At 38.3% G+C, this 27,980-nt stretch overlaps 1 protein-coding gene across 3 annotated transcripts; it reads left to right on the plus strand.

Moving 5' to 3' along the window:
• Positions 1-27,453, plus strand: syngr1b (synaptogyrin 1b). 3 transcript variants are annotated; one of them, XM_088342204.1, is made up of 4 exons: positions 1-351; positions 17,667-17,904; positions 20,291-20,436; positions 24,440-27,453. In XM_088342204.1, the coding sequence occupies exons 1-4, from the start codon at positions 250-252 to the stop codon at positions 24,665-24,667; spliced, it is 714 nt and encodes a 237-aa protein (XP_088198330.1). In that variant the 5' UTR covers positions 1-249; the 3' UTR covers positions 24,668-27,453. The 3 variants fall into 3 exon arrangements, with proteins under 3 accessions (XP_088198330.1, XP_088198332.1, XP_088198331.1); XM_088342206.1 differs by lacking the exon at positions 24,440-27,453 and adding an exon at positions 20,844-21,044; XM_088342205.1 differs by lacking the exon at positions 1-351 and adding an exon at positions 14,086-14,211.
• The last annotated feature ends 527 nt before the right edge of the window (positions 27,454-27,980 follow it).

A 27,980-nucleotide genomic window follows, 5' to 3' on the forward strand; every position in this document is an offset into this window, starting at 1 on the left:
ACGTGCGCGTCGCCGACTTGCGCGTCCCGGGCGTGACACCGGCTTGCGCGTTCACGCCATCCGTAGCAGGGACGCATCCATCACGCGCACCTTTCACCAAACGCGGACATTTTTAGAGGTGAAATCTGAACTCCGATTCGAAGAAAGAAATACAAAGGCAAGAAAAGAAAACGTGACGACGTGAGCTCGAGACATTTTCAATCAGCAGCTAGCCCGAGGAGGAGAGGAGCAAGCGTGGCGGGGGGCGCCATGGAGGGGATGCAGGCTTACGGAGCCGGGAAAGCCGGAGGAGCCTTCGACCCGGTCACCTTCTTCCAGCAACCCCAGACGATACTACGCATCGTATCGTGGGTGAGTTCTTAAAAAGCAATTTGCGACATACCTTGAATACAATATTCATACTTCCAAATAAGTGGTCATTATCATCCAGCATTAAATGTGAGAGTGAAGGACAGTAGTAAACAAACATGGCAGAAAGGGAGAGTCCAAGTATATGCTCCTGGGGGCATTTTTATAGTTAAACCTCCTGACTATGCTGGCCAAGCTAGCTTGATAAAAATGCAATACACATTGTAGTTATTGTTGTGTTAAATGAATTGAGGACTTTAAATTGGGCACTCTATCTCCCTATATTACCTATAGATGCCACCAGGAGGTTGTCATTTTTAAACAAGGACAACTAATTTGAAGGGACACTCTGTAAAATTTGACCACTTGATGTTGCTGTATTGTTATGTATTCTATAATCTAAATGAGGGCTGCAAAGTAAAAGGAAGAATGCAAACTATTGAGATTCAAAAAGAACAAACCGCCCCATTTTTCTTCTCAATTTTTTGGCCCAGGTTGGTCGCAAAGTTTTTATTTTTTGGGAGCATAGTGGTTCTCAACTAGTCTGACTCGAGGACCCACGCTAATTACAAGCCACAACCCAAATTAAGAAAGAAATACTCACAGGTGGAGAAATCTGCATTTATTTGACATAACATGAGTTAAATCAAGTCTTCTCTATTTGTATAGCCCTTAATCATAAATCAAAGGGCTGTTACACCATCCCCTGATCTGATACCTACATGAGGGCAAGGAAAAACTAAAAAAAACTTTAGCATGAGGAAGTAAGAAAACATTGAGAAGGGGCTGCACATGAGGTAATCCCCCTTCCAGGATTACCAGGTAGCAATGGATGCTACGAGGCAAACTGTGCTGAATGTTGGTCTTTTTGTTTGTAAATTCATTTTTGCATTACACAATGCCAGGAGAGGGAGAATGTAAATGGTCTACATTTATATAGCGCTTTTCAAGTCAATGAAGACCTCCCAAAGCGCTTTACAATGTGCTTCACACTTTTCCCTTTTTACACACGAACTAACCAATAGCAAGGCAACTACCTGCTATCGGGGGCATTAGGGATTCAGTGTCTTGCCCAAGGGCACTTCAACATATATCACGGAGGAGCCGTGAATCAAACCTGGGACCTCTTGGTCCCAAGACGAGCGCTTTACCTCCTGAGCTAATGCCGCCCAAGGAAAAGGAGACGTCTTGGACAGTACCCAGCATGTTCCTTTCACAGCTTCCTGACGTCAACATCATTCATAAGCGATTGATTATACAGGGAGTGCAGAATTATTAGGCAAATGAGTATTTTGACCACATCATCCTCTTTATGCATGTTGTCTTACTCCAAGCTGTATAGGCTCGAAAGCCTACTACCAATTAAGCATATCAGGTGATGTGCATCTCTGTAATGAGAAGGGGTGTGGTCTAATGACATCAACACCCTATATCAGGTGTGCATAATTATTAGGCAACTTCCTTTCCTTTGGCAAAATGGGTCAGAAGAGGGACTTGACAGGCTCTGAAAAGTCAAAAATAGTGAGATATCTTGCAGAGGGATGCAGCACTCTTAAAATTGCCAAGCTTCTGAAGCGTGATCATCGAACAATCAAGCGTTACATTCAAAATAGTCAACAGGGTCGCAAGAAGCGTGTAGAAAAACCAAGGCGCAAAATAACTGCCCGTGAACTGAGAAAAGTCAAGCGTACAACTGCCAAGATGCCACTTGCCACCAGTTTTGCCATATTTCAGAGCTGCAACATCACTGGAGTGCCCAAAAGCACAAGGTGTGCAATACTCAGAGACATGGACAAGGTAAGAAAGGCTGAAAAACGACCACCACTGAACAAGACACACAAGCTGAAACGTCAAGACTGGGCCAAGAAAAATCTCAAGACGGATTTTTCTAAGGTTTTATGGACTGATGAAATGAGAGTGAGTCTTGATGGGCCAGATGGATGGGCCCGTGGCTGGATCGGTAAAGGGCAGAGAGCTCCAGTCCGCCTCAGACGCCAGCAAGGTGGAGGTGGGGTACTGGTATGGGCTGGTATCATCAAAGATGAGCTTGTGGGGCCTTTTCGGGTTGAGGATGGACTCAAGCTCAACTCCCAGTCCTACTGCCAGTTTCTGGAAGACACCTTCTTCAAGCAGTGGTACAGGAAGAAGTCCGCATCCTTCAAGAAAAACATGATTTTCATGCAGGACAACGCTCCATCACACGCATCCAAGTACTCCACAGCGTGGCTGGCAAGAAAGGGTCTAAAAGAAGAAAAACTAATGACATGGCCTCCTTGTTAACCTGATCTGAACCCCATAGAGAACCTGTGGTCCCTCATCAAATGTGAGATTTACAAGGAGGGAAAACAGTACACCTCTCTGAACAGTGTCTGGGAGGCTGTGGTTGCTGCTGCACGCAATGTTGATCGTGAACAGATCAAAGCACTGACAGAATCCATGGATGGCAGGCTTTTGAGTGTCCTTGCAAAGAAAGGTGGCTATATTGGTCACTGATTTGTTTTTGTTTTGTTTTTGAATGTCAGAAATGTATATTTGTGAATGTTGAGCTGTTATATTGGTTTCCCTGATGAAAATAAATAATTGAAATGGGTATACATTTGTTTTTTGTTAAGTTGCCTAATAATTATGCACAGTAATAGTCACCTGCACACACAGATATCCTCCTAAAATAGCTAAAACTAAAAAAGCCCCACTCCAACTTCCAAAATGTTCAGCTTTGATATTAATGAGACTTTTGGGTTCATTAAGAACATGGTTCTTGTTCAATAATAAAATTAATCCTCAAAAATACAACTTGCCTAATAATTCTGCACTCCCTGTAAATGTGGCCGTGTTTAGATTTACTCATAAAGTATAGCTGAATAAAGTCTCACCAGAATTGTCGGCTATCATACTGCTACGTGTACCGAAAAAGAATAAAAAGCTCGCAGGATGCTTTGTGAAACTCGAAGAAAAATTATTCAGTTTGGTCACTTTGAGTTTCCATACGTGCTATTCCTTCCTGTGCTCTTTAGCGATCGTGTTTGGGTCCATTGAACCAGGGGTATACAACCCGAAATGTTGAAAAGCTTTATTGGCCCCCTAAAAAAAAACACGTGTGGAGCCACAAAAAAATAAAAGCTTTCTGTGAGACTTATGAGGAAAGCAAAAACATTTTTAAATAAATAGTTTATTCGTCTATCTTCATTGGAAAACATTAAGAATGTCGTGTCATGTTTGTCCTTCTACAGAAACAATATAATTTTCCATTATCAAACATTTTGGTAAAAGTGCCAGGGAGCCACTAGGGAGTGTCAAAGAGCCACTGGGCTCCAGAGACGCTTGTTGCTGACTGCACAATGCAGCGATATGTAATGGTCAAATAATACATACTGTCCCTTTAATACTCCATTGTGTGCATTTTTAATGAAATCCAAAATGCATTATTTCAGTAGCGTGTCTTCAATATAATAAAATCCATCACTCATATGATCTCCGCTGTATCTACGTTTGGCTATGCTCAACATGTGTTAACAAACTTTAGTAGCCTTTTTCTGTGGTGGGAAATGGGGGGTGTCATTATCGCAGGGAATTATCGCCATCTACTGTTAGGGAGTGTAATTAAACTGCAGTTGTTTTTTGTTTTTTTAAGCATTATTTTGGCAAGACATAGGCCCATGACCCACTGAAAATGTGTCCGTGCCCAAAAGTGGACCACTACCCCAGTTGAAAAACATTGCTCTGCGTGGGCCTCATGTTATGAAATCAAAGTTAGAGATAGACCGATTAACGGACGGGCTGATTATCTGCACTAATATTTGGGAATTTGATGGATATCGGTATCGGCATATCTATTTATTTGACGTGCCATTATTGGGCACAACACAGAGAAACTACCAAGCCTTATTCTCCCTCTCCTGCCTTCTGTCCCTGACACTGCCGAGCCGGCGCCTTGTGATTGGATAAGCGACCGGGGGCAGAGCCACTGAATCAGGAAGCTGTCTCTATTCGCACAGTCCTCAGTCACAGACTGGAGCGAGATTTCGGGCTGTCGTGAATGTTTTTCACATTCGCTATTACTGTCTTTTTTCCTCTCTACCCCCTTCTTTTGACCACCCTTGACTGAATTGTCAACAGTGTTGTGCCTAATTCCGACCCGGCAGGATTTGACTCCCCTTCACGTGAACACAAACTCTGATTTTCTTATGCTTCTAAGCGCTGCACTTCCGATAGAACGTGTGTCGTGATCTTAATCTGTATAATGTGTTTATTAAGAAATATTGATTGACGTGATTAATACATAAAATCGTTGTCTATATAATGAGTATATCAAGACATATTCATGCAAACCTCAACAACGGTGGAGGCGACCCATTGTAGCTAAACGCTTGTATATTCACAACCATGACTACTGTAGTTATACACAAACAGGTTTTATATAGCATACTATAGTAGCCTTATTGTAATGCATGTTCATTGTACGTAGTTGTTCACTGATCGCTGTAACCAGACCACCGTTGTGAATGAGACCCTGGTTTTATTGGATTTACCCGTGTAAACAAATGTTTGAAAAAATTTAAAATCTGACTACCCTATTTAATGTTTGCAAAGTAAGAAATTTCAAACCTATTGTGTTGTTTGGCTTTGGGAGACTACAGAGGAATACCACACTTATTAGTCATGTGAAATTGAAAGATTAGTCATGTGAGTTGTGTTAAAATTCTAATTAATTTACTGTCAAACGTTTCAGAGCTCTATTAAAGTTTTATTCATATTTTTTGTGCCTTTTTGCATTATCAAAAACTTCTTGTGCCGATTTTTAAGTTTTTACAGCAAATAAATATCGGCTCCATGTATCAGTTATCGGCCTCCTCTTAATACTAATGATACGTGTTGATCCTTATTTTTAGATACAAAACTCAAATCATGTTGATACCTTTTGGTTTTTAAATCATTCACAAATTCAAACAGTAATTAATGGTGGATTTATTGTCCATGATAAAAGGCTGATTGTCTTTGTTAAATCCAAAGAAAATGTTTTCCTCCCGTTAGAAAAAAATCACAAAGCCATCTTTTGGCGAATATCACGTTTTTTTTTCTCAAAATGATTTAATATGATTTTATTTTTATTGGCTTTTAAGAAGTTATTGTTTGAACAAACAATTTCTTTGGTGGTCTCACTTTGAATGTAATAAAGGTTTTGAGGCCTGTATTTTGCATTTCTTTATGGAAAACCATGATGTTGTTTTGGGGTCCATACCAGGAACGTAATCATACATCTGTTTTTTACAATGCTTATTTAAAATAACTTTCTATTTTAGGACGTGAGTATTGAAACTAAAACAATTTTTTTTTTCTTTTTTCAATTTAATCCAGGCACAGCTCAAACATTAGATATATGAATCAAATAATACAGTAATAATTTGTTGCTGCAAATTATGAAGGTGGAAATGCAAGAAATTCTTTATTTTTCGATGACTGTAGAGATGCATCCTATTTAATTCAACTTGAATTGGATACAAATTAAGTCCTAGGCCTCTTTGTCAAAATGGACACAGAGAATACAGAGATTACATGTGATGCTAGCACACATGCTATAGGGCCACAGTCACACCACCCTTGTTCTCTTAGAACCAATTACTATCAATTATTTTAATTTCTTGGCCCTTTAGTCATAACAGGCGCAGTCTTGGATGCCTCGAATCAACCCGATTAAGTTTTTCTCCATGTATCAGTAATCACAATTAACTAGTTGTTAGTCATTTGTGTGAATTGAATTTGACATAGATGTGTTCTTTGTTTTTGCTGTTTGAGTCCCAATGAATAAAGTTGTTTTACTTGTCCTGGAATTTAAAAAAATGGAATAGTCCCGGCGATCGTTGGGTTTCATGTGATCATGTCACTAATGTTTTAAGTTGAGTATACATTGAGTTTGTGACAGTATACAAACATTCAGTGATCTTGACATGTTGACCACAATTTTTATTGTTTTAGATTGCGATTCACACAGTATGTTATAATTAAATGAGAGAGAAAAAACCTTTAGTGGTGAGGAGTCATGTGGCTGCTAATAAAGCTTGAAGAATTACAATGAGGATCTTTTAGTTGTGTGCTTCTGAGTTATGTGTGCTGTTTGTCCTCCAATATTACTTTGTAATGTGTATGAGTGAATCTCAAATTTTATAACACTATATGACTCCATATAATTTATGGAGCTGCATGCTGCTCTTTGGGGCTCGCTATAGGTTCATGGTACTTTTTTAAAAATGTTTGATAATGGAAAATTAAATGGTGGCTGTCGGTGGGCAAACATGACACAAATATTTTATACATATATATATATATATATATATATATATAAAATGAGTATGTGTTGGTTTAATTATAGGGATTATATGAAGCTTTTAATTTTCCTGCAGCTCCAAACGCGTATTTTGGGGGAGTTGGGTCAAATATGGCTCTTTCAACATTTTGGGTTGCCAACCCTTGATGTAGTGTGAACATTAACCAGTTTGAAAAAAGCACAAGGAAGAATACAAACTATGGGGACTAAAAGTAGCCAAACTCATTCTTTCGCAGCCTTTTGTGAGTTTTTTTTCTGGTTCCCGTAGCAACAAGAAGGCGTGTTTATGATCACCTCAGTCTACTTGAGTGCAGTTTATCTCATCTCATTAGCCGTACCGCTTATCCTCAGTAGGGTCGCGGGGGGGCTGGAGCCCATCCCAGCAATCATCGGGCAGTGGGCAGGGGACACCCTGAACTGGTTGCCAGCCAATCGCAGGGCACACAGGGACAGACAACTCATTCGCTCATTCACACCTAGGGACAATTTGGACCGGCCAATTCACCTGAAATGCATGTCTTTATGTTATGTCAAATACATTTTTTAGAGTAATTTTATAAAACACATGTTCATATGATTGTTCTTGTATTGATCTTTATTATTTAAATATATATATATATATTTTTTTTAGCAAACTGTTTTTTTACCACTAAGAGGAGTTAAATATTACACACTGTCCCTTTAAATTACATAAACAAACCTAAAGGTGAAAAAAAACTATTTTCAGGGAGGAAAGATGCTGATTAAAATGGTCTTTTTTTTAGTGATGCACGATGATTGTTGGATTGATCGTTATCAGATCGTTGAGAGCAAAGATGACATATGAGTTCTTGCCCCGATGGACATAAAAACCCAATAATTAGTCAGCTGGAGCCACACTATAAGATTAAATCAGCGAACACTTCTTCTCAGATAGACATGAAGCGTTGATGTTTCTCGTCACAATATCCTTAATTTTATATAGAAGTAGCAACACGACTTAGTCGTGTCCCCTCCTTTTTTACATTATGTGCGCGTGAGACACCAGAGAACTCAGCTATCAATGGTTAAATTGCACAGGATGTGTGAAGAGTTGTGATTTTATATATTTTCAAACGTACGTAAGTACAGTGAGTTTTGTATTGTTAATTGAGTATTTTTCTCTGACCTTCTGCATGTGTTTGCATAAACGTTGATTTAACAAAATCGATGGCTGCCTGATAAAGTCCGCAAACAATTGTCTTATTCCAGGGATTGTACGTGTGCTTGAAATCCTTTAAAATGCTTGAATTTTTATGTTGTGTTTTCAAGGTCAGGAATATGCTAACATTTTGAGTGAAGTGCTTGAAAAAAGCTTGTTTTTGTTGCTATTGCCATGTTTATTGGCGGTCTGACTCTTTGGACCACGCAATGAATTTGTTGGCAAAACGGAGCAGAGTTGCGCGTACCAGCTCCAAAGGACTGGTAAGCATCCAGACTTGTATAAGATATTAGATCAGTGACGGTGTATGGGGATACTCTATTTGCAATGAAGTGGTACGGATTGTGTGGACGGAAGTCAGGCAGACTAGCCAATTTGTATGGATGTGTGGATATGTCAGGAGGAAGGTTGGAAGGAAGTCGGTAGCTAGCATTGCTAATGCCACTGTATCTTCGTTTCACTAAATAGCGCATTTTGTGCATTCTGACAAGGTGAGCCACTTCATCCGACAGCTGCACAATATTTGTTTGACCAGTCATTGCCAATGGTGTTGAATAGTATAGATGTTTTTGTTGTTGTTGTCTACTGTTTACTGGCCTTGTCTTGCTACTACCATCCGCCATGGTCTCGTCACGTGTGTGCAAACGGTCAATAATGCAATAATCAATAATCAATCAAAAATTAAATAAAACCAATCTTGTCGAGCTTCAGTTAAATTTATTCTGTGTGTTTCTTTTTTTAAATTTGCCTTGCATGAATATACGTTGGTGGATTGTGCTCTCCAGGTCCGTTATTGTAGCAGACATAATTTGAACAAAAGCTCCCAATTTTCAATTAATCCAGGTTCTTAGTCGACATTGGGGCGGCAGTAGCTCAGGAGGTAGAGCGATCGTTTTAGGATTAAGGGATCCCAGTTCGAATCCCGGCTTGTCCTTGTTACATGCCGAAGTGTCCTTGGGTAAGACACTGAACCCCCAATACCCCCAATAAGCGGGTTAGCGCCTTACATGGCTGCACAGATCACGGCCGCTATTGGGAAGTGTGAAGCACAATGTAAAGCGCTTTGGGAAGTCATTGACTTGAAAAGCGCTATATAAATGCAGATCATTTCAATGCAGATCATTTCACATACATTATGGGGGCTAAATGGGGTAGTTATCTATCACAAAATTAGACTGTTTGCTTTAACAAACAAAAACTGGAATTGGAGGTAGTGTGCAATTCATAACAAAGGTTTGTGCCATAAATATATCTATCCCATGTTCAGGGACCTTTTTTGACCTAAAGAGTCATATTAGCAAAATATTTTCTTTTTTCTTTTTTTTTTTCAATTTTTTAGAGTTAGCCTTGTCATAATAATAATAATAATAATAATTTCCTTGTATTGTCATTCTGTGTAACAATGTACACAGAACGAAATGTCGATTGCACCTGACCCGTTGTAGCGAGCCGATGCAGCCGCAGCCAACAGAGGGCGCCGCCGAACACTTTTTAAGTCTTAGGAATGACTCGGCCGGGGCGCGAACCACCGACCTCCCAGTCTCAATATATTTTGAGATAAATTTGAGCAAGACTGCCAAACTCGCTCTCCGTACAAAATCAAGATTTTCAGCGTATTTTAATTCACTGTCTGATGTTAGAAGATTTGATACGATTTATGAAATAAGAATAATGCTAAAATATACCACTTTAAACTTGTCTCCCTCTCACAATTACTTAAGATCATTGAGGTTCATTATGACCTTCATTTTTTTCATAAATTATAATTTTAGATTAAGGTGCACGCAGAGTTATTTTGTAAAATCGTCACAAAATACAGCAAACAAAGATACTGACGTATTTGCCTTTGGTGCAGACAGCGCTGGTCTGACAGAAGTGCTCTGTGTACAAAAGTCCGCCCACCCCTCCTCACCTAATCAAATTGCTCTGTGTGCTTGGCCCGCATTTCTGTCTGATTACATTTTTGGGTGGGTTTTTATCATTAGGTTACTCAACAATGAACCTTAATTGTTTAATGAGCTTCCAATTAAAGTGAAGTACAGCCAAAAAGGGGGATTTTGGTTAGACACCTTTACTGTAAACCGTAGTGGAGTGTATGCTCTTTATATACTTGACCGAACCATTTCTGCTTCCATCGCCATGTCAGCTAAGTGCCCTGTATCTTAGATTTGTAACTTTATAGATGAGATTTGCATCAGTATCATTTTAGCTCTGAGCCATATGTACTCATGAAAAGAGGCATAGGTTCCCAACCTCTGGTCTATCCCCTTAATAGCTTACCTGAAAGCAAGTGTTTCGGTTATTAGCACTAACTTTAGGGCTAGCAATTGACATTATAAGTTTGCTCTTTGTAGGCCTGAGCAACACAAATAGTATTTGAGCGCAGCAACATTCTATCAGCTGCTTGCCAACGTTTGTTAGCACTCACATGTTACAGAATGGCCATGCCACACTATTTGCATGTTTGAAGCTGGCATTACTCTTGTTTTCATGTAATCAGTCAAGGTGGAGCTAGCGACTCATGCTAAAGAAAAGGGTTACATTAAGTTTGCACCATGGGTCCGGATTTAAAGTTAGGGATTCAACTATGTTTTTTAAGTCAGCGTTTATGTTCATTTTGGCTTATCAAGACAAGGTTGGGGTCTAAAATCGTGTTTCAAAACATGAATTGAATGTGAGGATCAACTTTGCGTGCAAAAGGGCCCGACACTGTTGTCTGGGAAATCCAACTAGTGCCAATCACGCGCAAAAATGGGACTCGGTTACAATAGTTTGATTTTTTTCATCATGGTTTTTTATTATTTGATTTTGAATAGAAGTTAAGAAAAGCATTGCTATTTGATGAGTTGGTGCCCTATACATTAATTGTCAACTATTTTAATTATCGGTTAATGGTTTACAATACATTACTTTTTTATTAGAGATTCATAAAATGTCAGCTTATCGACAGTAGTAAAATGTGAACTAAGATCGATTCACTTCCGTTGGAGGAAATGTTTTTAATCACTGTGTTGAATGAAAATAAGACCTCTTGTCTCAATTAGTTAGTTTTTCAAGAAATAAGTGGGCATAATATTGGTAACCCCACGAGGTAGATGATTTTTCTACATCAATAAATTAATCAATAGATTAATCATTGCATTTCGATAGTTTGACCTTTTTTTATTTATTACGATTAGTTTTGTGTTTTTTACAGGTTTGTTACCTTGACCAGTTTTTGCTTTTTTTTTTTAGCTTTGTAAGGTAATGTGTACTGTATTAGTCGAACGCAACAACAACTAATTATTTTTGTACAGCAGTAATGAAATTAATAAAAAAAAATATTTACTGACTTGGTTGAGACTTTAAAATAGCCTTTTAAGCTATTTCAATTATGCATTACTCTGCCAACATCTTTTGGCTTAAAGTGATGATTGAAACCTTACATTTTAAAATGTTGCACCCCACTTCTAAGGGAAAATGTACTTTATTTCATTTTATATATGCATTTTTTTTACATCAATTTATTTATTTTATTTTTGTTATGTAGAATGTATAATATATTTTATAAGATCTTAATCTGTGATTCCAGCATAAGGTGCTATTTTTCCCAACTATTTCCTGTTGTAATAATAGTCTGTGGTTTGCAATAATCTGTGCTCTGTGCAGCCCTTTGACACTCATTGTGATTAAGGGCTATACAAATAAACTTGACTTGACTTGACTCAACTATTTGATTTTTAAATTAAATTTAGAGTTTCGAGCTTTCATATGGGTGCATACCATCAAAAGTACGATCTTAAGATCAAGCCCGAGCCAAATTTCTGTCTGGTTTGGGCCTAAACGGTCAATCATTATGTTCGTGTGGGGTTGGGCTTCTCTTTCTCTGCCTTTTTTTTTTATGATTCACACGTCACTGTTCTTCTTTCTCTCTCTGCCTCTCTCTCTCTTAGAATGCCTTGCCAAATTATCAAGGATTGACTGCTGCTGTGGTTAAGGGCCAAATTGTCCGGCAGTCAAAATGACAGTCAGCCTTAAAAGGTTCCCGGCAATTCTTAAAAAATCCGTCAATGATGGAAAATTATCAGTTAACGTAACCTCTGCAGACACAGAGATGAAAAAAAAGATGTACAATTATACAGTCTTGTTTAAATTAGATTTCATGACAAAAGACAGTTTTTTTTTTTGTTTGTTTTTTTTTTATTTTTGAAATCAGAAATCACTTTTTCCCCTTGCGAGTCCTCACAAATAAAATGTTGGGTTTACTTCGGGCTCGGTCCTGCTAATCTAGTTAATAGGTCGGGCTCAGGCTGGGTCGGGCTTTAATACACGCATGCCTTGGTCAGGTCGGGCTGGATTTTTTAGGCCTGACCTTACCTGTGCATGGTAAGTAGTTAGGTTATCAAATCTTAACAAAACCTCACTTGAAAAAAAAAGTTTAATAAGATGGTTTATATCCAGAAGTTCGACTCCAAATCAGCTTCGAGTGAAAGTCAAATTCAGCCTTCACGCAAATCATAGGGTTGGCTTGAAAGCCATCCCTCCTGATGGTCACAAGACCAAACGCCCTCATGTGGTCTTCTACAGTACATACTTTCATCCCTGGTGGGAGTCTTGTGATTGTTTTTTTTTTTTTTTTTTTTTTTTTTTTTGTAACGACTACTTCACAAAGGAGGGAAGGTCCAATGTGACCACACCAGCCTCGACTAAAACATCACATGCTCGGCTTAGCGCAAACCAGGAATGTGTCGACTTGGTTTAATTCCAAGCGACAATGATGAGGTTGGGTTTGTATTGTGTACAGCAAGCCTTCTACATGGTATTGTGCAGATGTTGTGTGTATTTAATGAAGAGAGGTGTTTACTTTTAGAGCCACAAAAAAGCTTATTTAAAGCGTGTCAGTTCATCATCAACCAAGAATCTGTGAATGTTGCATTCAGTAAAGCTAGAAAAAGAGAAGTTCAGAAACATTCTCAATGTCAATTTTGCAGGCCTCTGTGTTTTGAACAAAAGGTTTAAAGCAAGCAAAGTTGACCTTTCAGGGTATCATTTGAGGTCAGCGTTTGAGTTTGAGGTTACAGTTTACAAATTGAGTTTGGATCTATTACCAGGGATCACATAAAAACCTGGCGATTCAATCCAAATTATTACCAGTACGAATGTGCTGGCTTCTAAACTCGGGTTTGCAGTCCGGGTGATTTAAGAGACTCTTCCCTACACTCGTTTTATGTCAAGATTGTTGACCTAAAGACAAAGATAAGGTTCCAAGACTGACTTAGGTTTTTTCAAATTTGAGTTTCTAATTGTTGTGTTTGTTTAAATAAGCCTGAGATGTTATGTTAGGTCTCCATTAAACAGAGGGTCTCAGTTTGACTAGGGTATCCAATGAGAAATATGGTGTTGATATAAAGCTACATTTAAATTAAATAATTTCATACCAAAGTTATGATACAAAAAAAAATACTTAAGATTTAAAAAATATTATTTGCAAAAAAGGAATAAAAATGACTAGGGTTAGGTTTTTAGGATTGAGTTTGTGTAGGGTATTTAGTTTTGGTTAAGGTTTTAAGAAATCATTTCAAAACGAGATTTTGTGTTTTAAGGATATATTTGGAACTTCAAAGTATATTTTTTTAAAAATGGTTCAGGTTTTAAAATGGGTCATAGGTTAATTCAGATGTATTGAAGTTAAAAGAATAAGGTTCGAATAAATTCCTTGGTTAAAGTTTTACTTTAAGATTACAAACAATGGTTGGGAAAAATAAGAGCTTGAGTCTTGGTGTATAAATTATCAATATTTAAAATTCAATTTTCCATATTTTAGATAATTGAGAAAGACTACTATTATAAGTTTTCCGCACAAATAAGGCTTTAAAGAATAAAACAGCCTTGGATAAGGTCTCATAAGTAGGGGGTTATGGTTTTAAACCAGGTTGAGGCTTTCAATTAGTGCTTCAAGACAAGATTACGATTTCCAAGAAGAAGAATCCCAGATGAAGTTATGTTTTGAAGTTGAGTTTGGTGTTCTTTTTCTAATTAGGGTTGATGTCATGGTTAAGGATTCAAATATGATATATGAACACATCTACAAGAAAGTCATTCCTTCCACATTTCTGAGCATGTGACGACAAATACAATTGTGGTCAGTGAGACGGTGAACGAAAATGGATGAGGAGAAGGGAGGGGGCTTTGTTGAGGCGTTTTCTTAAAGCCCACTAAGTAGGTCACGCCAGAAGCAATCCTCGTTTGTGTGAGTATCAACAGAGCAGAAGAAGAGTGGCAGAAGAAGGAGAATGTTGCCCCAGTCTTCATTGGATTTCCTGCCCAACTTGCTTGAGCCAGTAAATCAAAAGAGCATTTCGTCCAAACGGAAGCAATGAAAGTACTGTATCAATAATCGATTAGGGTTTTAAGCAAAGGCTACTCTGCTCACAAGTATTTTACATTGAAGATGCATCTTAAGAATTAGAGACCCCATTATGAAATAAGTTCCAATTTAAGGTTATGGTTTCAAGTTTGTTATTTTGTAGAATGAGTAGGGTTTCAATTTCCAGTTAGGGAATCAAATGTGTTGTTTTCAAGCTTTGCTTAAGTTTTGTTACAAAGCAGGATGACTGATAAAGCATAGTACTGAAAAACAAAGCCACACATTAGGCATTGGCATTTTGTGGTCTGTGAAGCCCTTTGAGACTCCTTGTGATTAAGGGCTATACAAATAAACAAGACTTGACTTTTGTTTTTTGTTTCTTTTGAATTGTTGATAAGTTGGAAGTTTAGTAGAAACTTAAAATAAAGATGAAACACATCAAGGGATTTTGAACTTGCAAGGAGGGCAGTTGAAGAAGCCTTTAGATAAAAAACTTTAACCTCTTCTAAAGACCCTCCTCTAAGCCTTTTTTTTTCGTTACATATCCTAGGTTACAAAAGCAGATCCGCCCTCGAGGGCGTGGAAACCAAATTAAAGCAACCTGATTGGCCAATAACGATAATGATGTAATGGTCAAAACAACTATCAATATTCAAAATACAGAACTGATATCCTATGGAATATCCTTTGCAGTTGTCATTAACAACAGAATAAACATATAGGAACATATTATGTTTTGAATAAATATATTTTGTAATAAGGCAAAGTCAACCCAGGCATTTTTTCTAATAATATATTGTATGTGCCCAGTCTAACACAGGCATCTGAATAATGTGCGTCAACTTTTTTTTCTCGGTTGGTGGCCATTTTGTTCAGAGAATGACCAATCCCGCTTCAGCTTCAAAAGCTTCAGCTTAAGCATAGGTAGACTAGATTAGGGTTCTGTGGGAGTTTGAAACTCTTCTGGCAAATGTTGTAGTTTTGATTAAGTTTAAAAACAAAACTTTTTTTTTTTCAGCCTTGGTTATGGTTTAAAATCTGGTTACGATTTTAAGCAAAGTCAAATTCAATGTTCAAGCCTCACAATTATAAGTTCGGTAGATCTTTGTAGTCAGGCACATGAGGCGGGATTAGTCAAGTGCTGTGTGTAGTTTAGTGGAAAGATGCGGTTTCAGTTTGGCTCCCTCCATTTTCATGTTTGCCGTGTTACTGCGTGTAGTGTCCCATAATAAGGGTGATAGCTGTGCTGATGATGCAAGTGCCTCTATAAATAGCACCGCCTCCGCACTCCCTTTGCCCCTTGCCCAATCGCCTCTTCGCCTTCGCTTCATCTCTTCTTCTTCATTGACACTTAATGAGAAAGGTTGCAGGTAAATATTGCTTAGTGAGGAAGGAGTGAAAAGGGAGGCACGGAAATGTCACAAACATTGCAAACTCTTCCCTGGCTGCTATTCTAAATCTGATGACCTTCTACTCTTAAAATCCTCATTTGAAACAAGACAAACATTTTTTGAAACCCCAATTAGGTTTTAACAGTTAATTTAAAACCCATATTGTTAGTTAATGATTGTTAAAATTATAAGTTTGTCTTGTAAATCTTTATTGTTTGAAGTACTGACTGCTTGAAACGTTAACTTCATACCTTAAGCCTTGTTTAGCCCATTTTAAAATTGAAATCCTTATTATTTTGTAAACGTAGCCACTCTATTAATCTCTAATATGATACTTTGTTATTTCCTTAACCTTAATTCCAAACAACAGACCACTTTGAAACACCAAGCATACTTTAAAAACTCCACTTTCAGAGCCCAAACATACTTTGAAACCCAGAAATGTGTTGAGAATTGAGGTCATCCATTTTGAAAGCCTAACCCTTAAATCAGAATTGAATATAAACTATCCTGGAATTCTCTCAAATTTTCATTTACAAAGGCAAATTTTAATTAAACCCTGAACTATATTTTAAATTAAATATCTGCCTAATTTGAAACTTTAACCTCGGATTTCAAACCATAATCCAATCTTGCTTTTCCAACCTTTTTCCCAACCTTACTCTGTTTTTGGAAACTCTATTAGCCTGAAACATAGGGGTGCATTCCAGTTGCTTAATGCTCATGGCTAAGGTAACAACAAAGCGCATGTTTAGCCTCCAAAATGATCCTTTTTGTGTGTTGTCATACAAACCCGTTAAATTAACTCCTGATGACACAAAGCCTAAACGCAAACTCTGTTGTGTGTCTTCCTTTTGTGTCAATTGGTGACTTGCACACACAAAGATGTACATGACGCAGCTGGGTAAACCACACTTCACAGACTACATAATGTAGACACATGTATATTCTGGCGGAAACTCATTTTCAAAATCTATTTTGATACCAAAATCCGAAATACATAACAATTTGTGAAATATTATGAAGTTGCGTATTTGTAGTCACTGTATTTTACGGACTATAAGGCGCACCTAAAAACGCCAAATTGTCCAGAAATTTAAAAGGGCACCTTACAAACCGCAAAATACGGTGGATAAGATTGGTAATGCATAGCAGTATTTCTAAGTGTGCTTTACTACACAATTTTTCACTGTAAGTATTTATGCAATGATTGATCAATAGAAAAACATCGCTGACCAAAATCGTAAAACATTGTGTGCAGCGGAAATCGAACTGGGTTGCAGATGTAAGAATGCTGACATTTCACCACTAGACCACTAATGATACAAACAATATAAGAAAATACAGTATATTTTTCTCCTTTTCACACCGTTCTTACTCCTGGTGCCAGAAACAAAAGGTAGAGAATGGAGAACACAGAAAATCACCCTATAAATTATAACTGAACTGAAAGTCCTATTCATCATCAGATACACTGAAGAGTTCGTTCCCTTGTCATGCTTTTTACGTTTATTTTTATCTTTCAGGACAACTTTCTCTTTTATCCATTCTCTAACATTCATTTCTGACACTGTGAGCAAAAATACCATAGAAATGAGATAAAGTCCAATGCCTTTTTTATGTTATTTGTATCACTAGTGGTTAGGTTTCGACGCTCACACCACTGCAACCCGGGACCGATTCTTGTTGCATACAATAATTTGCGATTCAGTGACATTCTTTGGCTGAACAATCGTTGCACAAATACACACTGTAAGTAATGGTTATACACGAATAAATAGAATAGCTCTTACTGTAATTATAATTACATGCCCCTTACAGTCCAACGTGCCTTATATATGAAACATGTGTGACAAAAGAGTATTTTTTTTTGTACTGAGCATAGTGGTGGGGAAAGGTACATGTTTACATAATAACAAGCAAAGTCGGATTTAAAAATCCAAATCTACTGTTTCATTATTTGATTTCTAAAACTTCCACCTGAGCTACTATATTACCGCAAACTAAACAAAATAAATTATTGTTCAAGTTGAAGCGGTATTTAGTAAGCTAACTATGTCTCTTTTCCTATTACTGCAGCTCTTTTCCATCGTCATCTTCGGATGCATTGCCAACGAGGGATACATTAACAGACCCAATGAGGTGCAGGAATACTGCATTTTCAACCAGAACCAAAACGCCTGCAACTATGGTGTCTTCATGGGCTCCATGGCCTTCCTGTGCTGCGTCGCTTTCCTGGCCCTTGATATCTACTTCCCTCAGATCAGCAGCGTCAAGGATCGTAAGAAGGCCGTGCTGGCCGACGTCGCTGTGTCTGGTATGTGGTTCCGCAACGTATTTGATTTAAAAATTGGTCGATTTTATTCGTGCAGTGTAATTCATTGGGTAATCTGTCGATAAATATATATATTTTTTTAAATCAATAGTCATAGTCGTAAAAATTATTAAAAACTTCAACAAGAAAAATGAGCTAAGAGTGGACAAGTTTATTTTTTGCATCATATGACCTTATCAATGTTTGAAAACTGCCTTGTGATGTTTTGCTTCTACAGTACTCCATTTTATTTTATTTTTAGGCAGAAGCTATGTTGTGTTCAGTGTTGGGCATCCATCGATCCATCCATTATCTGCACCGCTTATACCCAGTAGGGTCGCGGGGGTGCTGGAGCCCATCCCAGCCAACCTCAGGCAGTGGGCAGGGGACACCCTAAACTGGTTGCCAGCCAGTCGCAGGGCACAATTCGCTCGCGCATATACACCTAGGGACAATTTGGACCGGCCAATTAACCTGACATGCATGTTTTTGGAATGTGGGAGGAAACCGGAGAGCCCGGAGGAAACCCACGCAAGCACGGGGAGAACATTTAAACTCCACACAGGAGGTTTGATCTCATGACCTCAGAACTGTGCCGCACACGCGCTAAGCACTGTGCCGCCGTGCTTTCAGTGTTGGGCATGTTACTGAAAAAAATAGAATAATTAGTTACTTGATACTTCTTTTAAAAAGTACTGTAGTTGCATTAACTCTCTGAGAGTACAATCACCCAAAAGTAGCGCCTTACTCTGAAAGTAACTATCTCGTTACAAATTACTGTAAATACTCACATTGAAGCCGATCCCTAACACTGATTAAAAATAACCACATAATAAAATAGATAGAAGAAACGTGTTCACTCACCTGTGAAAGCGGTGAACCCTTTATATAGATGAGGTAAAATTTTGGACTATTTGATAAAGTTTCAGGAGCGAGCAGAGAGAGTGGGAAAGGTGAGATGGCACAACATTCATTTGGACAGGTAACTTAAAATTAGTTTTACCTGGTTATATCAGTATCAGAAATTATTTTCCCCCCATTTTATTAACACTCCACTTATTGAAACATAAATATTTTGTTTGTTTGTTGTACATGATTCAATTGTTTGTTTGTTTGTACATGATTCAGATTGAATCGTTTCTTGTACATGATTCAATTGTTTGTTTGTTTGTACATGATTCAAATTGAATCGTTTCTCCGGCGCCGTCACGAATGGCAGCCACTCCAGCAGCTCCCGTGTTATTTTTCGATTGTTCTCAGTTATTTTCGATTGTTCTCAGCTTAGGGATGCTGCTGGAAAAGTGAATTTCCCTTCGGGGATGAATAAAGTATCTATCTATCTATCTATCTATCTATATGTTTTTGCTTGTGCAAACCTGAGAGCTTGCAAAAAGTGTTAAGACACTCCATATCCATTTTGTCTTTTGTATTTAAATCCTTGAATATTTCCATCTTGATTTCTGGTTAATATCCAAAACGTTTATTTTTTTTCTCCAGGCAAGGTGTATTGAAAAAATTATTTTACAAATAAAGAGACCAAAATTCAGCACTTTTTTCCCGTAATTTCTGTGTTCACGTTTGCCTCATTGATATCCTTGTTCCTGTATAAGCTACGCCCCCTTCTGGCGCGCTGCCTACCATTCGCTTCTAGTTAAACACAACCAAATATGTATTTGCATACAAACTGGCCCCTGATTTCAGTATTTTATTGTACAGTTCGAAATACGGTTTGCGAGTGTATATGGTAGGGAGAATATCAGAATCTCAGTAGGGAAAAATTGCATGACCTCGTACGCTTGAGACAGCGCCACCGTAACTGTATTCAGTTGTATTTTGTTGGTACATGTAAACATCCGAGCCTTGCTCATTTGTTGCATTCAACGTTGTGTTGCCGGCAGAAGAAGGGTTGTATGTGACTTCTTGAGCGAAGTAGATATCGTTAAATTGTAGTAAACGTTGTGATTCAAGATCTGCTTTAAAAAAAATGCAGGGAATGCACAATGTTGTAACAATAGTTGAGTTACAAAATGTTATAATGCGCTACAGTACGTGTTACCCAGAAAAGCAATTGCCTGTCCAGTCGTTCAAAAATGAAAGTGTGTTTCAGCTTTCTTTCAAGCAGTTACTCATTTGCTGTCATTGATGAATCATGACATTATTGACATTATCTCAGCCAATGACCATAAACGTCAATGACAGTTGATGAATTTCAGGGCCCAACATAAAACCTTCAACATTTTAGATGAACTTTGTGACAATCATTCATTTTTTTCAACCTTTCATGTTAACTTTGAATTTTTACGTACTCAGCCCAGCCAGCAAAAGCACTGTTTTTTTGTGTGTATGTTATGCTCAACTGTTCACTGGCAATCCCCCTTCCTTTTTGCAGCATTCTGGTCCTTCATGTGGTTCGTTGGCTTTTGCTTCCTGGCCAACCAGTGGCAGGCAACTGACCAGAATGATGACCCACTGAGAGAACGCGGGGATGCCGCTCGGGCTGCCATCACCTTCTCCTTTTTCTCCATCTTCACTTGGGTACACGCCACATTCTTCAATTGACTTGCATTGTCTGATACTGTAGTTTACCTTTTAATTCATGACTTTGCCATCAATGGATCTGTGATCAAAGAAGCGTTCTCCTAACACCCACATACCGACACTTTTTTTTCACTGGCCATGACTGAAATGTACTCACTACTCCCACATCAGTGCTGCCGTGTTTTACACAGGTTTGTTGTGCTTATCTGGAAAATTACCAACATCGGGTCTAACTAACCTTTCCGCAGAGATGCACAAGCACGACAGTACCAACTACTTTTGAACCAAATAGTCTGGCAGAAGAGTAAAGTTATGTACTGACATTAAGATATATGTCCAGAGGAGAGAAACGCTTTTGAAACAATTGTCCAGTTTGGTGTGTGATGTATGTATTGTTCTGACAGGGCGCCCAGGCTCTGTTCTCCATGGAGAAGTTTAAGAATGTGTCCTTTGAAGAGGAATACATCAAGCTGTTCCCACCTCAGCCTCATCAACCGCTTGTCTGATGCTGCATTTTTTTTATCGTACATAATTAACGCATTTTCCAAAGCTCAAGTAGTAATTCTGGTTTGCAATAAAATGCCTCTGAGAAGCTTTATAATATATTCCAGACGTGAATTTCTTATTATATTACCTTTCTTCCAAAAGACGAGCCCAATGAATGAATGAAACACCTGGACAAATGTATTGGAACACTCCTTACATTAAATGAATTGTTTATTTCTAATTGGCCATTGCAAATGACAAATGGAACTGTCACAATAGTTATTTACAGTGTAGTGAATAATAATCTCATATCTTTGGGGTGTAGGTGTATTTTTTCTGGCTGTTGTCTTTTTATCCATTGTGTATGGTGGCCCTCATCATAAATATACAGACATGGGCGCCAATTGATTATTTTTCTCATGTGAATTTCATGTGAATGCTTTTTGACACAATTGATTCCAGGGTGATAGTTTATTATACAATTACCCTAGGTCATTTCTAGTTTTTACGTTTGTTTTTATTGTGCAAAGTTAAGCTCTCATGAGCAATAATCGTACGACCCTGACTGCGTATGCAATCAAGTCAAGTCAAGTCATTTTTATTTGTATAGCCCTTAATCACAATTAAACTCTAAGGGCTTCACAAGTTATTACATATAAGAAGTTTAGGTTATTCATATGCTATAGAGTAGAAGTGAGTTTTAAGCTTAGATTTAAACATTTCCACTGAGGTTGCAGATCGGATCTCAGGGGGAAGAGCATTCCACAACACCGGTGCCCGGATGGAGAACGCTCTCGAACCAGCGGAACACTTCTTGGCTCTTGGGATCACCAGGAGACCGGCGCTCTCGGAACGAAGGCTTCGGGCCGGGACATAGGGGGAGATCAGATCTGAAAGATAAGAGGGGGAAAGTCCATGTATGATTTTGTATAGTAATAGGAGAACCTTAAAATCGCATCTTAGGCTAACAGGGAGCCAATGCAGGTTAGCCAAAATTGGAGTGATGTGATCGGACTTTTTTGTCCTAGTTAAAAGCCTCGCTGCAGCATTTTGTACCAGCTGGAGACTCTTGAGTCTGGTCATCGGAAGACCGGAAAGTAGTGCATTACAGTAGTCGAGACGGGAGGTAACAAACGCGTGAATTATGATTTCCGCATCCGACTGAGAAAGTATAGGACGAATTTTAGCAATGTTACGGAGATGGAAGAAAGCGGTTCTAGTAGTTTTCTTCACATGTGTTTGAAAGGACAGATCGGGGTCGAAAATGACACCTAGATTTTTAAGTGAGTCGCTCTGTGTGATGTGGCAATTGTCTATGTTCACAGCGGTTTTAGAGAATAAGTCACGGGACTTAGATGGACCAATAACTAACATTTCAGTCTTTTCAGAGTTAAGACGCAGGAAATTGAGTGACATCCACTCTTTTATCTCAGTGAGGCAGGCCTCCAAATTTCCACAGTTTAGTGTGGCAGATTCCTCCATCGGGAGATAGAGTTGAGTGTCATTTGCTTAGAAATGGAAACTGATATTATACTTGCGAATAATATCACCTAGTGGAAGCATATAAATGCTGAAGAGAAGAGGGCCAAGCACTGAACCCTGCGGAACACCACAAGTAACACTAAATGGCTCAGATGTCAATTCGCCATATTTAACGCAGTGTGTCCTATCTGAGAGGTAGGATCTGAACCATAATAGGACGTTTCCTGAGAGACCATTTTTCCAACCGTTCTAGCAAGATATTATGGTCCACTGTGTCAAATGCAGCACTAAGGTCCAGCAGCAGCAAAAGTGATGATGCGCCCTAGTCCATTGCCCGTAGGAGATCATTGGTTACCTTAATCAGAGCTGTCTCAGTAGAGTGGTTAGCCCTGAATCCTGATTGCATTGATTCAAAGAGATTGTTCTCGGACATGAAATCATTCAGCTGCTGTGCCACTACTTTTTCAAGTATTTTAGAAAGAAACGGTAGGTTTGACACAGGTCTATAATTACATAAGTTTTCTGGATCAAGGTTGGGTCGTTTCAGTGTGGGTTTAATGACGGCGGACTTAAAAGCAGCTGGGACTACACCTGAGGAGAGTGATATGTTTAAAATATTTAGAACTGAAGGTGCAAGAACGCCAAAGAGAAATCGAACATATATGTTGCAGTATGGGTGCTTTACAAGTTATTTTAAATTTCTATTTGTACAAGGGTAATACTTTGACTGGTAAGTGTAATGATTGCATGCATCATGTATGATGTAGAACAACCTGACAAGCTGGATCCCAAAAAGGACTATAGCTCTGCATGTTTTAGAGGTTTCCCTTAGACTCTAACCTATTGATTGGCAAACTGTGCATCATTTCAATTAACTTGCTTGTTGATTTGATTTCACAGTTCGTGAATCTCTTAACCGCTAGGGATGTTAGGGCATCACTTCCTGTGGTGTGTCTTGGGCAAAAAAGCAAATTTTGGGGGTTTGGTCTGCTCCCCTACACGAAACTGATATTATTGGTTTCCATGGTTATTAGTAGCAGAAGGATCCTCCTGATCTGATTCAAATACACCACCTTCATCATTTAGTCGTCTTTGTTTTTCGGTGTAAAGTGCCATCCCTCTCTTCACAGACGAGCAAGACCTCAGCATTAACAGGCAGCAGTGTGTGACAATACTGATACCAGGGAAAAACTTGTTCTGAAATAGTGAGACATACACATTTACCTGTGGTGAAAGAGGGACATCTGTAAAGCATTTAAAGTTCTGGCCCTTGAGGATTGGATTCTGACTGGATCTTATGATTTATATCTTGTTGGTGCGTTATGTTTTATTGCTCAAAGTGACGGTTAACATTATTATTGGTAACTTAGTCATCTTATAATGCATATGCTCCCTTTTTCCTTGGATTGTGTTTTCCTCTGTTGTGTTTTTTTAGCTATTTACCTATTCTACATGGGGGAAATAATATAAATATCTGGAAAGGGGAATGGCATTATAATCTTGTGACCTATTTCAGCTTTCCCTAAATGAGCACACTGTGGATTTCTTTCTTCTTTTTATATTATTATGTGGATATTTACTAGTTGGTGTGCTCCTTTATCATAAAAAATGCATGATTGACAAATACCGATTGCATTATAATGATTGTACTTTGCACTTATTACTTGTATTACCCTACTTCTTTTTAGTTTTGTTATCTGTAGCTGTCCCAATACATTTGTCCAGTATTTTGCATATCATAACAATCGACTTGTGTCTGATGTGAACAATTAGGAGACACAACTAGTGACATTTTATGCACTGCATTGCTGCGACTGTTGAATAATGCAACACGTTGCGCCCATGATGCCTTGAGATGCATGGAATCAATGCTGCCACTAACTGATAACTAATCAACCGCTAGCTTATTTTTATATAATTAACCAATTTTTTCCCTTCTGTCTTTCTAACACCTCCCATCTTTTTCTTCTGTCGCTCCTGCTTTGCATTCTCTTTTCCATCAAACTCTCTACCACTACTCCTCATCCCCAAGGCGGTGCAGGCCTTCCTGGGCTTCCAGAGGTACAAATTGGGGTCCGACTCGGCTCTCTTCTCACACGAATACACAGATCCTAGCCAAGATCCAGCGGCGGGCAGTGGAACTTATACGTCCTTTGGCGGCGATGACCTGGAGAGTCCGCCGGATGGTGGGGGGGCAGGGGGGCAGGGAGGAGACAGTGTTTTTGATGGCACCTCTGGATACCAGCGTCAGGACTACTGAGGGATAGCCGAGGTAGATACGAAATTGAATGACATTCACATAGAAGGCAGAACATCTCCGTTTAGACTGATTTTATTTTTTCAGTGAAGTACAATAGGAACTTTGAAATGAAACAGGATTCCCCAGTGTTTTTATTTCAATGTAATGTGGAAAGAAGGGAATCTAGATCTGTCTGTGTTCGCGTCGCAAATTGGTTTGGAAGAAAATTTGACTTCATGAACTGGTTTTAAGATGGACACTCATTAAAGAGAGCCGGCTCTATTTGTTATCTTTGCAGGTACGATAACGCCTTTAATCCTTCTTGAGCCGAAATTTAAAAGGCCGGTGTGTATTATTTGACAAGTGTGTTTCAACTGAAAATGAGTGCTCAAAAGTACAAAGAAGAATGCGAATTACTGAAACTCAAAGTGACCAAAACGCACCAGTTTTCTTCTAATTTTTTTTTTCCCAACCGTTAGCATGGTTTTGGGCAACTCTAACGCCTGGATGGCAGAAGATTCTGTCATCTCCCTCTGAGTCTGAAGTCATGTTATATGTAGTGAAATTTGCATTTATTTTACGTGAGTATTTTTTTTTTCAAATGCACATATATTTAATACTTCATTTATTTTGGATTATTTTTAAAGTCAATATTGTTTTTTTAATTGTATTTTGGTTTGTTTTAACCACAGAGGTGCTAAACTATACACACTCTCTTTAACTTAGTTTACTTCCTCAAACGTTTTTGGACCAGCTGGATGTCTCATAAAATGTTTTCCAAATAGATCCTGTTCCGACTCCAGATATGATTGGGCCTCAAAATAGTTATTAGATCACAAATTTGTTTAAAATGGGGTACAGTTCCGTTTAAGACTGGGTATTTGCCTCAGGTCAACACATCGACAAAGGCAATTGATGGTTTTGAAAGACAATTGTGTTTTGCGATTTGTTCAAGACTCGATGGAGACTTGAGTAGATATTAGTCTAAAAGAGTAGGCAATTTATAAAATGGTTGTCATAAATGTGACAAAGTGAATACAGATCAACTTCTATTGAATATTTACACAGCAGATTGTGTATAAACACTTTACTATTGAAACCAGAAAACTAGCTATGGTTTATTTCAAAGCAAGTTGGAAGCAGAACATAATAAAGACTAAAACTTTATATCCAGTATATTAATTCTACCTTCTTTTATGGGCCTAAAAATGATAGGTGGGGTTCGTCATTTGAGGTGTCCGAAAGAGTGGAAAGTCTAATATTTTCTATATTGCCCAACTGAGTTCAAAAAGCCTTTACAACTGTTTTTCCTCCACGCCAATTAGCTCCTATTTTAGTTTAAGAAAGACTGTAGGAGGAGAGGGATGGACGTAGGTGGGCTGGAGAGTAACTATGCTCGTCACCATATTTTGTTGTTTGTTTCAATTGTTAATGTAACATAAAAATGGTGAAATCAAGAAAAGGAATGTCTCAAGTACATTCCAAACGCTGACCCAAACCCCAAGAAAGATAAAAAATTAAGAGCTTATTTGAGTGCGTCTTAGAAATGCACATACTTGCACGCACAACATAAAGAGTTTGACAGGCTGCAATGATGACACAAGCCAGACGTTGGCGGCAGTGAGTAAAAAAAAAAGTTTGAAATTCTGTATAGTGCCTTTAAAATGATTCTCTTTAAATACCACCCTCATTATATTGTGAAAGAAAAGACATCCTGATTTAAATCAAGTGTTTCAATTGAACCGACTTAAAGGTGCATTGTGTCATATTTGACAGGTTAACGGCATGGTTATTGTCTAATGCAAACGAAAACCAGTGCCAAATCAGCAAAACGTAGCAGCAAGATGATAAAATAACATGGATTTTAAAATGAAATACACATTTCTCTACCTATTAACATTCAAAAAAGAATGATATTGGTATGATAGTTCATGTATCTTGCCTAGTATTAATATCAATGTTTGTTTTACTTAATGAAGGTTTTGTACCACTAGGAGGCACTAAATAGTACACACTGTCCATTTAAGGTTTGAATCTAGAGTCAAAAGAACAAGATTCCTTCCAAACAAATATGCAATCCAAACACACACTGAGCTGTATTCCTTATTCCTTCTCATGCCTTGTTTTTGACATAGGGCGCCATTTGATCTAATAAAGAACTGAATCCAGTTTCAAGGTAACTCCAGATGTAAAGACAGGGTGGATGCGGTGATATTTTCTGTTGTTTCACCTGTCGTCCATCATTGAAACAGAGTCAGCCATTTTAAAGACCATCTGGGAATATATACCTTACTATAACCTAATAAAAACAAATAAAACCTCAAAGAAACATGTTTTTTAGAAAATTAAAGAAAAAATATACACTCTTAAACATGAACAGCCTAAGTGAAACTGCATTGCTGCATTTTAGACAAAATTATAAATAATGTATATAATATAAACAGTTCTGTATTTTAGTGTTTGATATTATGCTTTATTTTCGGCTGTTTCAGTATAATGAAGAAAAAAAACTAATAAAGAAAAAATAAGTATTGACAATGATTCTGATGACCTATATGCCAAAATATTTTTCCGTTGCGTGTGGGGATGCTATTTATTTTTTGGATGATTATAAAGAGAGTAAAATTATTTGATATACCTGTCAAAATATAAACATACGTGTACTTTATACTGTGCAAGTGTATAGATGTAGATGTTATGTTGCCTGTCAAATATGTTTAAACATGAAAAGTTATCTATTTGCAATGGTGTACATGTATGTTTGGATGTTGTTGCTTTCAAACAATGAGAATAAAGAATGATCAGAAGCTTTTGTGTCATGCAGCCTATGATTCTATACTATTGTCAGCATTGTTTTATGGTGGGCCGGCAAGGCGGGTGAATGGTTAGCGCGTCCGCGGCACAGTTTTGTGCGGAGTTTGCATGGTCTCCCTGTGCTTGCGTGGGTTTCGTCCAGGCACTCAGTTTTCTTCCCACATTATTTGCCCTCATGTAGGTTTTAGATCAGGGGATGGTGTCATAATAGTCTGCGGTTTGCAATAATCTGTGTGGCCCTTTGAGACTCTTTGTGATTAAGGGCTATCCAAATGAACATGACTTGACTTGACATTCCAAAAACATGCATCAGTTTAGATAGATAGATAGATAGATAGATAGATACTAAATAGCGCAGTCCAAATTGTCCCTCGGTGTGAAGGAGCAAGTGAGTTGTCTGTCTCTGTCTGTCTCTGTCTGTCTCTGTGTGCCCTGCGACTGGCGAGCAACCAGTTCGGTTAGTAACCAGGGGACACCCTGAAGATAGCTAAGATGGGCTCTAGCACCCCCGCTACCTGAC

This window comes from Urocampus carinirostris, chromosome 8, assembly GCF_059441175.1.
Source record: "Urocampus carinirostris isolate Australia breed hairy pipefish chromosome 8, RoL_Ucar_1.0, whole genome shotgun sequence".
NCBI lineage: Eukaryota > Metazoa > Chordata > Actinopteri > Syngnathiformes > Syngnathidae > Urocampus > Urocampus carinirostris.